This window comes from Pseudonaja textilis, chromosome 3 (assembly GCF_049901715.1).
Source record: "Pseudonaja textilis isolate UNSWEBS1 chromosome 3, rPseTex1.2, whole genome shotgun sequence".
NCBI classification, from domain to species: domain Eukaryota; kingdom Metazoa; phylum Chordata; class Lepidosauria; order Squamata; family Elapidae; genus Pseudonaja; species Pseudonaja textilis.
The window spans coordinates 19,967,387-19,980,470 of record NC_141992.1 but is presented as its reverse complement, the minus strand read 5'-3'; the positions used below and the strand labels follow the sequence as shown (position 1 = coordinate 19,980,470).

Genomic DNA, 13,084 nt, shown 5'->3' with positions numbered 1-13,084 from the left:
GACCTCTGTTAAGGGATTGAAGAGGACCCATTCTGCACTCACTTGAATTATTCTACTACTGAACTACAGTATATTCCTTAGTAAAGCTTACTCTTGAGAGTTTTCTCTACAAATGAAATACAGGCATCTTTTACATTAAGCGTATTAAGTTCTCCTCTGTTGCTATCTTACAATATTGAACCTTACGTTGCTTTCATGTTGTTTTTTGGCTCCAGAGGAATTTCCAGCACTTTGGTGTTGCCAATGATTTTCTCAAAGCTGGTGGTGGTGACTGTTTTCCCTGTGATGCGATGGACTTGGTAAAAAGCATGTGGTTTAAGAATCCTCTCATCTGCCGTTCCAATGAAGATCTGAAGGCCCAAGGGCTTGTGGTCCACATAACCATGAAGCTGGCAAGAGAACAAACCATTTACACAATTATCTTAACAACAAATAGAGCAAGAATTGAAATGTCTTAGCAGTATCAGATAAAGAACACAAAAAGCTTATAACAGCTCATCATATTCCCTGCGGTGAGTGAGAATCACCTCAGGAAATTTTTATAACTAAGAAAGATGGTTCTTTTCCTTTCCTTCAAGATAAAATAGTTTTGCATACAAAGAACCTGGATAAATTAACTAATGAAGAATACTGAGCAATAATGTTATTATCTCCTGTGGCTTTGTTTTGCAAGACTGAAATCTGACTATTTCCTATTATTTTCCAAAAAGGAGATATGTAATAGTTCTAATAGGAACTGTTTTGAAGTTTCCTACCTTATGTTACTTGGTAAAATTTTTGCTCTTAGCATTTTCACAGTCTTCATAATTGGGATGTAACTTATTAAACTGCACAGAATCATCAACCATTTTTAAAATGTCTTTCAAAATAAAATAAAAAACATTTGCCTGGATTCCCTAAGCTCACTTTGTCACCTCTGCAGTAAAAGTGTACATGATTGGGGGGAGGGGGGAGTAGAGGAGGGAGAGAGAGAAAGAAGCTATTGTATCAAAGGGGAAAAGAAAGTAGCTGTAACTTCCCCATTATGAGAAAAAGAACCTTGCATGTACACAGAATTGTTAAGACTATTAAACATAGGAGTCTAGGTGTTGGTAAAAGTGAAAGTATCAGTGAAATTGAGAAAAAGAGAGAAAAGCTCGGATTACAATAATTAATCAGTTAATGGCTACAATTTATTAATCAAAGACATTTTGCTCATCTAAAAATGAAACCAAAATCAGTCAGTCAGACTATAACCATTATAGCTCTTGATTAGCATTTCCAGTCTTCATTGTGGGCTCTTTGTCATAACCACATTATTGAATATGCCTCCAGTACTCAAGTCAGCAGGAAAATGTTTTTTTTTTATTTTAAAACCACCCAGTAGCTGAAGCTCTCAGGGTATATTACAGTAAAGCATAGTAAAAATACAATTTGAATAAGAACATGTACAATAAGATGCAAAATAAAAACATCAGATAAACTGGTCTGATCACTAACATGTGTTCACAGTGTTCCAGAATAATATTATTCTATGCTGCAGAATTCTGGGAGTTGAAGTCCACAGATCTTAAATTTTCCAAGTTTGAAAAAAAACCTATGTTATAAGATAAGGTAACCTTTACTGTCACTTTTTTTCCTGTGAACACATTGGTACACATTAAAAATGAACTTCTCAATGTTATATGTAGAGATTCTGGGTAAGGCCCCTACAAAAGACAGATTCCGTACCTCCCTTGCAGGCCAACCCAAAATAGCCACAGAAGGCATTATCCAGTGATCAGAGAGAAGAGATCAGCATGATGAAATGGCCAAATGAAAGCAGATGCAATGCCAAACTGTACCAACACCCACATCATCAGTAAGGCATCCCAAAATGTACAAATGACAAAACCTGAGTCACCTTAAAACTCAATTGCTGAAGTCATGTACATAAGTTGCCTAGAGTTAGTTGCATCGGAGGACATATTATCTAAAAATGTTGACTAGAGAGATTTAGGGCAACTTGCCACAGCCATCTTGCCCCAGTAAACTCACTGTGGGACAACTAGCTGAGGCCAACTCTTAATAGAGTAGAGTAGAGTAGAGTAGAGTAGAGTAGAGTAGAGTAGAGTAGAGTAGAGTAGAGAATGGAACGGAACAGAATAGAATAGCAGAGTTGTCTTCTAGTCCATCCCCCTGCTTAGGCAGGAAACCCGTACCATTTCAGGCAAATGGTTATCCAATATTTTCTTTAAATTTCCAGTGTTGGAGCATCACAACCTCTGGAGGCAAATTGTTCTAAGTGTCAGGAAATTTCTCCTTAGTTCTAGGTTGGTTCTCTCCTTGATTAGTTTCCATCCATTGCTTCTTGTCCTTCCTTCAGGTGCTTTGGTGGGCAGCTTGACTCCCTCTTCTTTGAGGCAGCCTCTGAGATATTGGAACACTGCTATCATGTCATCCCCAGTTCTTCTTTCAATTAAACTAGATATACCGAATTCCAGCAATCAATTTTTATATATATTAGTCTCCAGTCCCCTTTATTGCTTTTTCCTGCACTCTTTCTAGAGTCTCAATATCTTTTTTACTTTGTGGTGCAAGACAACTCACCATGGGACAATCCATGTGGGATAACTCAACACAATAAATCATCCACTATTTCTTCAACATTATTTCCATTTTTGTCAATGGAAATAATGCCGAAGAAATAGTGGCATATAATATTTATTGCATTATCCTATGTGGATTGTCCCATGGCAAGTTGGCTTCAGCAAGTTGTCTCATTCCGTGAGTAGAGGCAGAATTTACAAGCCTTAAATCAGAATTAAAATATTCCCAAATATCGCTGCACAAAGACATTGGAAAGAGGCACTGTATGAAGCAGAAGTTGAATTCTCATAAACAAATGCTGAGTAATCACCTGAAAAATTGAATCTCTCAATTGTTTTTCTGAGGAAAACCATTGCTCCTTTTTCTTCTCTGGCAAAACAATAACAACAGCAAAACACTTTTAAGACAGGACGTCTAGAATCTTTCTTACAATGCAAGAAAAAACTTCAAAGCTAACTCTGAAGGCTTAATTTCAAAAGGTAAGGCATCAACTAAATACTTAGCCAAAGGTTTTGGTAGTTTACATTTGCAGCTTACAGAGCATTTCCTGCTTTTCAATAGCTGGAAATAATCTAGCAGAAAAAATAATAATTTGTAATTATGATTAGATCAAAACTAAGGAAGTTTGTGTGTGTGTGTGTAATTTATCATGTGGGTATACAATATATAAATACAACACACACAGACCCTATCTATGTCCAGAGAAGAGATGCTTATATTAGTAAATAAAATAAATAAGTAAATAAAGTTTGTGCACAGAAAAAGTAGTTGCAGCTTATAATGCAAGAAAATAAGACTGCAGTAAAAAGGAGTTAAAGATAGCACTGCAGTTGCAAAACGTAGTCACAAATCATGCCCCATATCACCCCATTCAATCATAGTTTTTTGTCTTGCTTTTTCCTTCCGGAGAATTCAGAAACAGACTTGGAGTGGCAATGGATGTGTCAAGCACCCAATAGTTTATATTTCAAAATTTAGGTAATGTATTCAACAGAATTCCCTATGCCTCGGTGTATATGTAGTCATGTTGGACACATGACGATGGAAGTGTCTTCAGACAATGCTGGCTCCTTTGACTAAGAAATAGAGACGAGCACCATCCCCTAGAGTTGGACATCATTGGAAAGGGGAAACTTCTACTTTTACCTTAGTATGCAACACCTCTGGCTAACTATTTGGACCTCAATGCTCAACAAAGTCTCGTGTACCCTGACATCTGTGTCAGATTTCAGAATGATTGCTTTCTCTCTCCTTTGGCCCTGATCTATACTTATCAGAAGTCATCTTTCCACAAAGCCCCTGATGTGACACTACTCTGAAATAGTGTGCACCTGATCTTGTGGACAAACCCAACTGCTTTATTCAACAACCTCTCACTTTTCAGTACCACCATGTTGGTTTGACAACATAGAACAGATTGGCAGGAGACTATTTTCTACGACTTCGCATTGAAATATGGAGCCAGCCCTGCAAAACAAGGTTACATAGAGCTTGCAAGCCATTTTACGTTGAGTGCAGTGACTTTTATTGTTGATCTACTGTGAAATGCAGTCACACTTTGCACGCTCTGTAGAAAAGGCTTGAGAGGATGCACAAATAACTTGTGCTTCCTGTCTCTCCCAGGTTTTGAGAAATGACAGGAAATGCTCGCACCCATCCTTTGCGTGAAGCTCAGAAACAGAGGAAGAGGAAGCACAGGTCAATCACAGAAAAAGGTACACCATTATGGACCAATATATTGTCTCTCTCCAAGTACAGTCCCAGTACAGGAAAAGTACAATCCCCTTTGGGAGAAGCTGAGATTGTCTAGGAGTGGTGTCTCTTATTTAAAATGTCACTTTCAGGTTGAGTGACTTTGCAAGATGTGCAACCTTAAAAGCCATTGTGACAAACAAAAAACCCAAACCTACCCAAACAAACAATACAACAGAACATTAGGAAGAAGTTTAACTTTTCCTTAATGTGAAGCTATGAACCTGGAAAAGCAGCATGGAAATTGATTCTAAAAGCTACAAAACAGCTATAATTTCTTGAAAGCTTGGCATAGTTGCATTTTCCCAAGATTTTTAGGCCTGCAGCTGGACAGTGATGTGTCTTGTATATGCATAGCCATTTCCAGAAGATCACAGGAGGACCTCAAAACAATCACACCAAGCTTCTCTGCAGTTGTGGCTACTTCAGAAATGGATGTAGAGCAAATTAACCTTTATGGAATGATTTACACAGGCCCCAATAAATATATACATATCTTTGATATACCTGGCTAATGGTATGCTTAAGGTAGTGTAAATCACATTTAATGTTTCCTTTCTCTCAGGAATTCAGAATAGTGCAGTCAGTCCCATCTCTTGCTGATATTACTAATTGCCTCCCTCAAAATTTCTTAAAAAGCCTTTCAGCAAAGATCTGGATGATAGAAGTGTGTGGGAAGGGGGCAAAATGCTATGCTAGCAGATACATCAAAAGTCAGAAAGCCACTTCCTAGCCTTGGAAGTACAGAAGCCATGCAAAACCTAACATTGTCTGACCAAGAACGGAACATTCTCAGCTCTGATGAGTTAAAGCATAGGGACTGCCTTTGGATATATTTCCTATCTTTCTTGAAATACTTCTTTTCTTTTAAACTCTCTGAAAAGTCTTTCAAACCACATATGCAGTAACAGCCACACTATGGCCTTGCCTCTTTGAAAAACCTAAAGTCACATGAGCCAAAATGAAGGTTTGCAAACAATATATTGTAGATTTTGAGGTTGGGAACATCCTGTAGTTTAGAACTTCCTAATTTGCCAAAAAGACTATTGACAGCTTGATTTAAGGAACTCCAAAGTGCACAAAAAGATCCCCCCAAACCTTTGGATTTTCAATTTTTCATCAAATGATTATCTACCAACAGAAATTTTTAAAAAATGACAACATACATCCCAAATCCCCCCAAATAAAGCAGAGCATTCCATAAAATACATTTTTAGTTAATGAACTGTTTCCTACTGTTTTGACACTGATGGTGACAGGCCGAAACAAAACTTTTATCAAATGAATTATGTATTTAAACAAACAAGTTTTTAAAACGTTCATGGCAATCTTTCTCTACGCAAATATTTATGCATCCTGTATGCAGCGTATGTTTGGAGGAAGTAAAAAGAGCCCTGGGTTTATTTAAAAAGTTAGCTGAGCATAAAAACGTTCAGTAAAGGATAACAGCAGCTTTTGAATTGGATTTCATTACGTGAAGCATAACAGAGCCAGAATTCCTATGCAGACTCCAGACCAGAGAATATCTCTTTCATTATTAACACTCACAATTACAAATCAAGTCATTCTATATTTCTCACATCACTGAAAATTGAAAGCAGATGAATCTACCGCATAGCCAACCATCTAGCTGAAAGGGAACTTGATGGTCTAAGACACGGTAAATTTGTTTTCAATTACTTGGTCCACATATTTTTTTTAAAAAAAAAATCTTGATTAAACTATACAAAGCAAGCAGGGCAAGGAGATCATAGAACAGAAACATTAAGCTAATAGCATCTATGGCTTTTTTTAAAAGTTCTTTTTCTTTGTTCTCTATTTTAACAGTCAGCAGGAGGTATCTCTGCCTAGATTAATCCACCACCACCATCACTACCCACCCCCCTTCCCAGAAAAAGACCACATGCCATTTCTAGATTGGCTGGCAGCATTCCACAGTCTGCTTAATAAAGAAGAACCCAGAGACAAACAGTCTTTTGAACCTATTTTGCTTTCACAAATCTAGCATTTAATATTCAAAAGTCCCCGCTCTCCCACCTCCCCAAAATTCATATCCTTTGCATGAATTTAAGAAAGACAAGGGGACAAGTCTGCAGGTTTTATTTGTGCAAATAACTTCATTAACTTGGTACACAGTTCTACACATGTGCCAACAGACTGGATTCACCCACAAAAATGTGGATTTCGTCATTAAACCAGCATAAGGGTTTGTGGCTTATGATTCATAAAATCTCTTTTGGCTTGTCCCGGACCAAGCTCTCTTTTATGATAAATAACTTTTATAAAATATTTACAATGGTCTTTTAATTCTGAATGATTAAAAAAATACATATGACGTTCCTACTAAAAGCCTTCCTATGCTCTGTGCAAAGAGGAACTCTGGAAGCAACTATTTGAGGGAACAGTCAGCTTTGGATTCCCCACAAGGGAGAGAGAGTGAAATGACGACTTCAAGATCTCCATGAGCTTCCCTAAAATCATTATTTTCAGATTGCTTAGTTGACTTCTAAGCCTGTCATTAGAAGTATCTCAAAGAAGTACACACCATGATAGCAGTATTCCAGTATTTGAGGGGCTGCCACAAAGAAGAGGGGGGTCAAATAATTATCCAAAGCACCAAAGGGTGGAACAAGAAACAATGGTTGGAAACTAATCAAAGAGAGAAGCAACCTGGAATTAAGGAGAAACTTCCTTGACAGTGAGGACAATTAACCAGTGGAACAGCTTGCCTCCAGAAATCGTGGGCGCTCCGTCATTGGAGGTTTCTAAGAAGAGATTAGAGTTGCCCTCAAATATTTCAGCAGCTTTTTCTATGATAATTGTTTTTCTCAAGAATGTGATTGTACTTAACTGGATAGTAAAAAGTAGCTCAGGTAATGATTATTATTTGATTGTTATTGATCCTTCTTTTTTGGAAGTTATCCTTATGTAGAGTTCACAGAAATACATAGAGAATTTAAATGCTTCTCTGCAAATTAAATTAACATTAGCAAAGTTAACTCGTTTTTTTTTTTCCTCAATTGCAAATAGAAAGATTTTGCTTGCTTTTCAAGATGGCAGGATCAGATAAGTGATAGCACCCGCTCAATCTTTGCTAATCTGAAAGGGTTATGTAGAGTTAAGAGTCAATTAGTACAAATTTAAGAAACAGAAAGGCTGCAAAATAGTCTGAGACTTGAGAATAACCTTGAAAAAAGGCAAACTGCTTTTACTGAAGGGCAAGTTTTTGTCCTTGGTTTTTGCACCTAGGCACTAAAAGGATTCATAATCAAGAATTAAGGACAGCAATGGAAAAAAAAAAGAACATAACATAAACAAGAAAGACAAATAGGGATCCCAAAGAGGATTTCGCCTCTCATATTAGGTGAGCAACTCAAAACAATCCTCCCCCAAAAGTGTATATATAGAGTAGACTGGAGAAAAACCAATGTATTTGAGTCACATTTACCAAAAAGGGAAAGACCAGCCAGACATGATGTGTACCTTTTCCACATTCTATTTTGGGGTTTTCTTTCTTTCGGTAGAAATGAACTCTTTTCTTTTGCCCACCCCTGGAGTATTAACAGGGCCAGACTTGGCCTCTGGACCAAGGAAATGCTAGGTACTCAGGCAGATAAATAAATAACATCATTCTGAAAACAAGGAGACTTTTATTGCAAAAATTGGCTTATTAGAATATGTGCATGATTAAATTTCAGTTACCGGCTTGCCCTATCTCAAAGAAGCGTAAGCCGATAAAAATCTGAATGTTCCATTTCAATTTATTATTAGTATTATTGGTTTGTCGCAGGGTCACCCAGATGTTTAGACTGGATTGGGCAGTTTTATCCACCTATCAAGACTTTCCCAAGGACCTGCCTTAGGCAGATGTTGGTGTTTGATGGGGTTAAAGGTATTGTTGCAGGATGTAAGCTGTTACGACTAACACTGCCTTCTGCAATTGACTGGTGGTGATTTGTCAATGCCGATGGTATTCATCTGGTGCTCCAATGAATTGGGATTGCAAAACATGCCTATTAATATTGTTCCTATCTTTGCTTTCTTTTTCCAGAGTTTTGCAACTGTGAACCCCTAGCTCTCCTTTTACTTCTTAGAATGCTGATGGATGGCTACCTTTATTCTTGGAAAACAGAAGGAGAAGAATGGAATCTGTCATTTTGATTTAAAGGGGGAGAGTTTCCCATTGTTGTTGCTATTTTCCTTTTAATTAAAAGTGCCTCTTTTTCAAACAGGGGAAGGAATAAAAGTATCCACGGGCATCCAATTGAAAATCCCACGAACAGACACTAGCAGGCAAAATGATTTGACTGTATGGGTGGAAATTTTATGAGGGAGATCATTGGTTCAAAATTAATTCCTGGTAGAGCCTTTTATAGTCTTAAGGGAAGCAATTTTAGCATCCAATGAGAGCATGTGTGTCTGCTGTCAGCTTTTTCAGAAATGGTGTGGTGATTCAGAAACCCATTTGTCAACTTTTAGTTAGAAAAATATATAGGAAAAGAGAGTCCCTGCTGTCTACGCTTAATTAAAGGCAAATACAAACCAAGTAAAAACTAACTTCCTCCAACCTTTCCTCTTTTCCTGCTGTGCACAAGAAGATAAGAAAACTCTTGAAAGAGAGTGTTCCCTCCCTGGTGCAAAAAAACCCAGAATTTCAAGTCACAACTGCCAATGGCTAATAATAATAAAATAATCAATGACTTTAGGGTTAATTCAAGTTTTATTCTAAAATTGCCCAAATGCAACTAAAATATACAGGGTGTAACAAAAATGAAGGTCCATAAGTAAAGTTAGGCCTCATTGATAATTTATTATATAAATTACATTATAAGTCTAAATTAGTTGCCATGTTCTTCTAAACATTTCCTTATACTCATTTGATGCATAACCTCTGAACATTCCTAAGTACAATAATATTTTCTCTGAAACAAAATTAATAAAGAGTAGAGTAGAGTAGAGTAGAGTAGAGTAGAGCAGACTAGTGTAGACTAGACTAGACTAGAATTAGGCTAGGCTAGCAGAGCAGAGCAGAACATAGCAGAGCAGAGCATAGAAGCTGGAAGGGAAGTCTTCAAATCCTGTACCCTGCTCTGGCAAGAGACCCTATGTCTAAAAGGACAAGTGGTGCCCTTTTATATATCCTATCTATGTAGTTCAATGCAAAGACTTCCTTTTTTTGTAAACTGAATGTTGTGAAAGTGACTAATTCTAATTTTGTCAACAATTTTGACAATCCCAGTTTTATAGCTCTTAATTCTGCAGTAAGTAAGTGTCAGAACTGCCATCCTGAGCTCCAGCCTTGCTTCGCTATAAGCCAGTCTGCCATAGACTATGGGACGAGAGAGCTGTGAGAAGGATAACCACTCATTGTGCCATCCCGAGATAGCAGCTCACCATCCCAAGGCCAGAGCCTGGGAATGAATAGAATGGGTCCCATCCAGCCTGCCATTCCAGGGACTGTTCCCAAAATAACTTTTTCCACTGTAACTGGACAATAGGGAGATAATAGGGAGGAGGAAGAGAAAAGGGAAAGTTAGTGGGGAAATGTCTGACGCAAAACTTTCGTTCTGACTTTTGCTGTATTGTAACGACTTGGCTTTAGTAAAAGTATACCTTTTGGACAGATGGAGTCGAGAGTCTTTCTATCCTAGGAGCCCAAGTCTGGATGAGTGTGACAATAAGAGGAAACGTTCTGCCCTTTTACGCCATAACCTTTGTACAGTATTTCAGACCTGACATTTTACAATCTTTTCAAGTTTGATTATGCTCTTGTAGCATTTGGCATTGATCTATCAGTAAAATGTTTATTCAACTCCTGTGATGCTTGGTGTGTTGTGTCCTATTGCTGTTTTTGCATGCACTACTGTGACAGAGAAAGGATGTCGTGCCAAGCCCTAACAGTTTGTCTGTTGTTCTACAGTGATTTCTATACCAGACATGCCATGCCTATATTGTCCTAATTCTCCAGGTATAAATCATTGTGGAAGAGTACTTTTCTGCAGTAAAACAGCATAACATATATATAAAAAAAACTCTAATTTCTCATCATAAAATATTGTAACTATATAACTTACATTAGGGACCATAGCTGTCAGAAAAATACAGCGATGCATAGACATTTTAACAAAACTCATTCTGCATTCTTAATTTATTCTGTCTTTTCAAGGAATTTGGATTTTTGAGCAGGGGGAAGGGAAGGAAATAGATTATTGTGGAGTCTAAAGTCACAGAGACAACAGAGCCTCTCTTTTGCTTGCATGAATCTTCACCAATACAAAACCTGTCATTAATTTGGTAGCAATTCTGAGCTGAAACCAATTGGCCACTGTCAGATTTCTTACAGGGAAGAAAAATCGAAAGAGCAAGTGAAGTTTTGGAAGTGTTCTTCTGTGAATTGTGTTAACCAGACATCCAAACTCAGAAGGCAAATTCTTGAAACCAATGGGAATTACACCTGAACATAGTCTACCAAGAGAAAAGATGTTACCAGTACCAAGCAAAAAAGGACAAAATTTGTTGTGATGTATTTTCACAAAGGGAGAGAAAGCAACAGAAAAAGACAAAGAGAGAGAGTAAGCATGCCTTTTCTACTTCTTACCACTTCCTTCCTCTTGTTATTTTAATACACATATACCAATACACTTTGCTCTGCACCAGACTAGTGAGGTCCATGGAAATTGTATGAAAACAGCCTGCAAAAATTGTCTTCCTGTCAAGCCAGCATTTTTCAGGTACTATGGCTTCAATTGGCCAAGGATCTATCCACACAGAATGATAGTTAAAATGGCGAAACTCACATTCGAATTACAAGAGAGGGAAGAGAAGGAATACTATACAGTCTGGAAAAAATGGTACAATTGGTTGGATGATAGGACAGTAAGAACAAAAAAAATAGTACATAAATGTATAATAAATGTATAATAGATAGTTAACAAAAACAGGGAAAGTAGATGTCACAGCATTGTAAAAAATGTATTTGTGTTGTTTTGTTGTGTTTTATATTTGTGTTGTTTTTAACTGTGTAAAATTCAATAAACATTTATTTTTTTTAAAAAAAGAATAATAGTAGTAAGTAGGTCGACACCCACCAAGCCAGACACATGTATGTTTTTCCAGCAACTGTTAACAGCAATTTGGGAAGAGGATGGTTTTCAAGGAAAAAGCAGGGTAGCTGGGTGTTTTGCATGTAGGCATGCATATAAACATCACTTTAACTTTTCCAAAAAAATGTCCTGGTGTGTAATTTTTCCCAGAAAAAAATTCCTCTGTGTTCTGTCCCCTTTGCTGTACCAGCACAATTTCAGATCCTAAGTACTTAAGATGAAATTTTATATCCTAGACAGTTAACATGATATTTATATCCTGGATAATTCACATGACAAAAGATATATATGGAGAGGGTAGCATGCCTGCTAATATATTCTGTGAGATCTGGCAAGCTCCCTGCCCCATGATTTTTTTTAAAGATTCTTTTAATCAAAATATTATAGGGAGGCTAGCATGTTGAGAGGGAAAGCACCAGTCTTAACTTAACTAACTTAACTTGATAATGCCTCTGAGCTCCATCAATATCTCAGAAACATTCTCTAAAATTAAAATGCTGGCTGCCTTGATGGCTGGACCCTAGCACTTTTTCACCCTCAAACCAGTGGTGGGATTCAAATTTTTTTACTACTGGTTTTGTGGGCGTGGCTTGGTGAGTGTGGTATGGTTTGGTGGGCGTGGCAGGGGAAGGATAAGGTAAAATCTCCATTGCCTCCCCACTCCAGGGGAAGGATACTATAAAATCTCCATACCTTCCCACTCCTGGGGGAAGGTTACTACAAAATCCCATTCCCTCGCCACCCCATTCACCTGCTTTCTAGCTCCGTTCTCCTGTGCAGGGCAACCAAAGAAGACCCTGCCAATCAGGAGGACTCAGGAGGCCGAGAATAGATGGGGGCAGGGCCAGTCAGAGGTGGTATTTGCCAGTTCTTGAACTGCTCAAAATTTCTGCTACTGGTTCTCCAGAACTGGTCAGAACCTGCTGAATACCACCTCTGCCTCAAACATATGCTCAGCATGGGAACCATTTATCCTCAGCATGGGAACCATTTAGTGAGACTGCCCAATGGTATAATGTACCAAGTTTGGTGACCCTTGTTCAAGATATGTGTTTGTAATAAGCAAAATAAACATCATTCAAAATGGACTCCATGAACACATCCCCTGACACTGATTTTCCAAAGATTCCGTCCATTTTTTTTTCAATTTCCAGATCTGTAATCACTGGATTTCCAAGCAGTCTCCCTTCCACTGCTAACATGATCCAATTCTATTTATTTTTATGGGGATCAAGGCAAGGCAAGCTAGCTGTTGCCATCTACAAAGGTTTTAGGGATAAATGGGCATTTTAACACCAAGTGGCAGAGAAATCTTTGAGGAAAGAGATTTTTGGCTGAAACGTAGATCGCCTCTGTGTTTGCTTATGAAAGAAATCATCTGGCTAGTGCCAAGTCAACCAGAAATGTAAAACCCTAGCCTCTTGAGACCCCAAACTGATAGGACACTTCTGAATTTATTACAGGGAAAGACAATGTAATGAACTTTGGATATTATAGATCAGGGGTCTCCAACCTTGGCAACTTTAAGTCTGGTGAATTTCAACTCCCAGAATTCCCCAGCTGGCTTTGCTGGGGAGTCCTCCAGGCTTAAAGTTGCCAAGATTGGAGACCCCTGTCATAATGACTGCCAAACCCCTTTCCGTGGAGTTTCCTCTACAAGG

General features: G+C 38.0%; 1 protein-coding gene across 5 annotated transcripts in view; it reads right to left on the bottom strand.

Annotated features, from left to right (window-relative positions):
* NFATC2 (nuclear factor of activated T cells 2) overlaps positions 1-13,084 on the bottom strand; it is a 191,062-nt gene that overhangs the window by 122,488 nt on the left and 55,490 nt on the right. For all 5 annotated transcript variants that reach the window (XM_087928993.1, XM_087928994.1, XM_087928991.1 and 2 more), the window contains exon 4: positions 187-389. In XM_087928993.1, the coding sequence (XP_087785119.1) occupies positions 187-389 (203 nt within the window). The remainder of the gene's footprint in view (positions 1-186; positions 390-13,084) is intronic.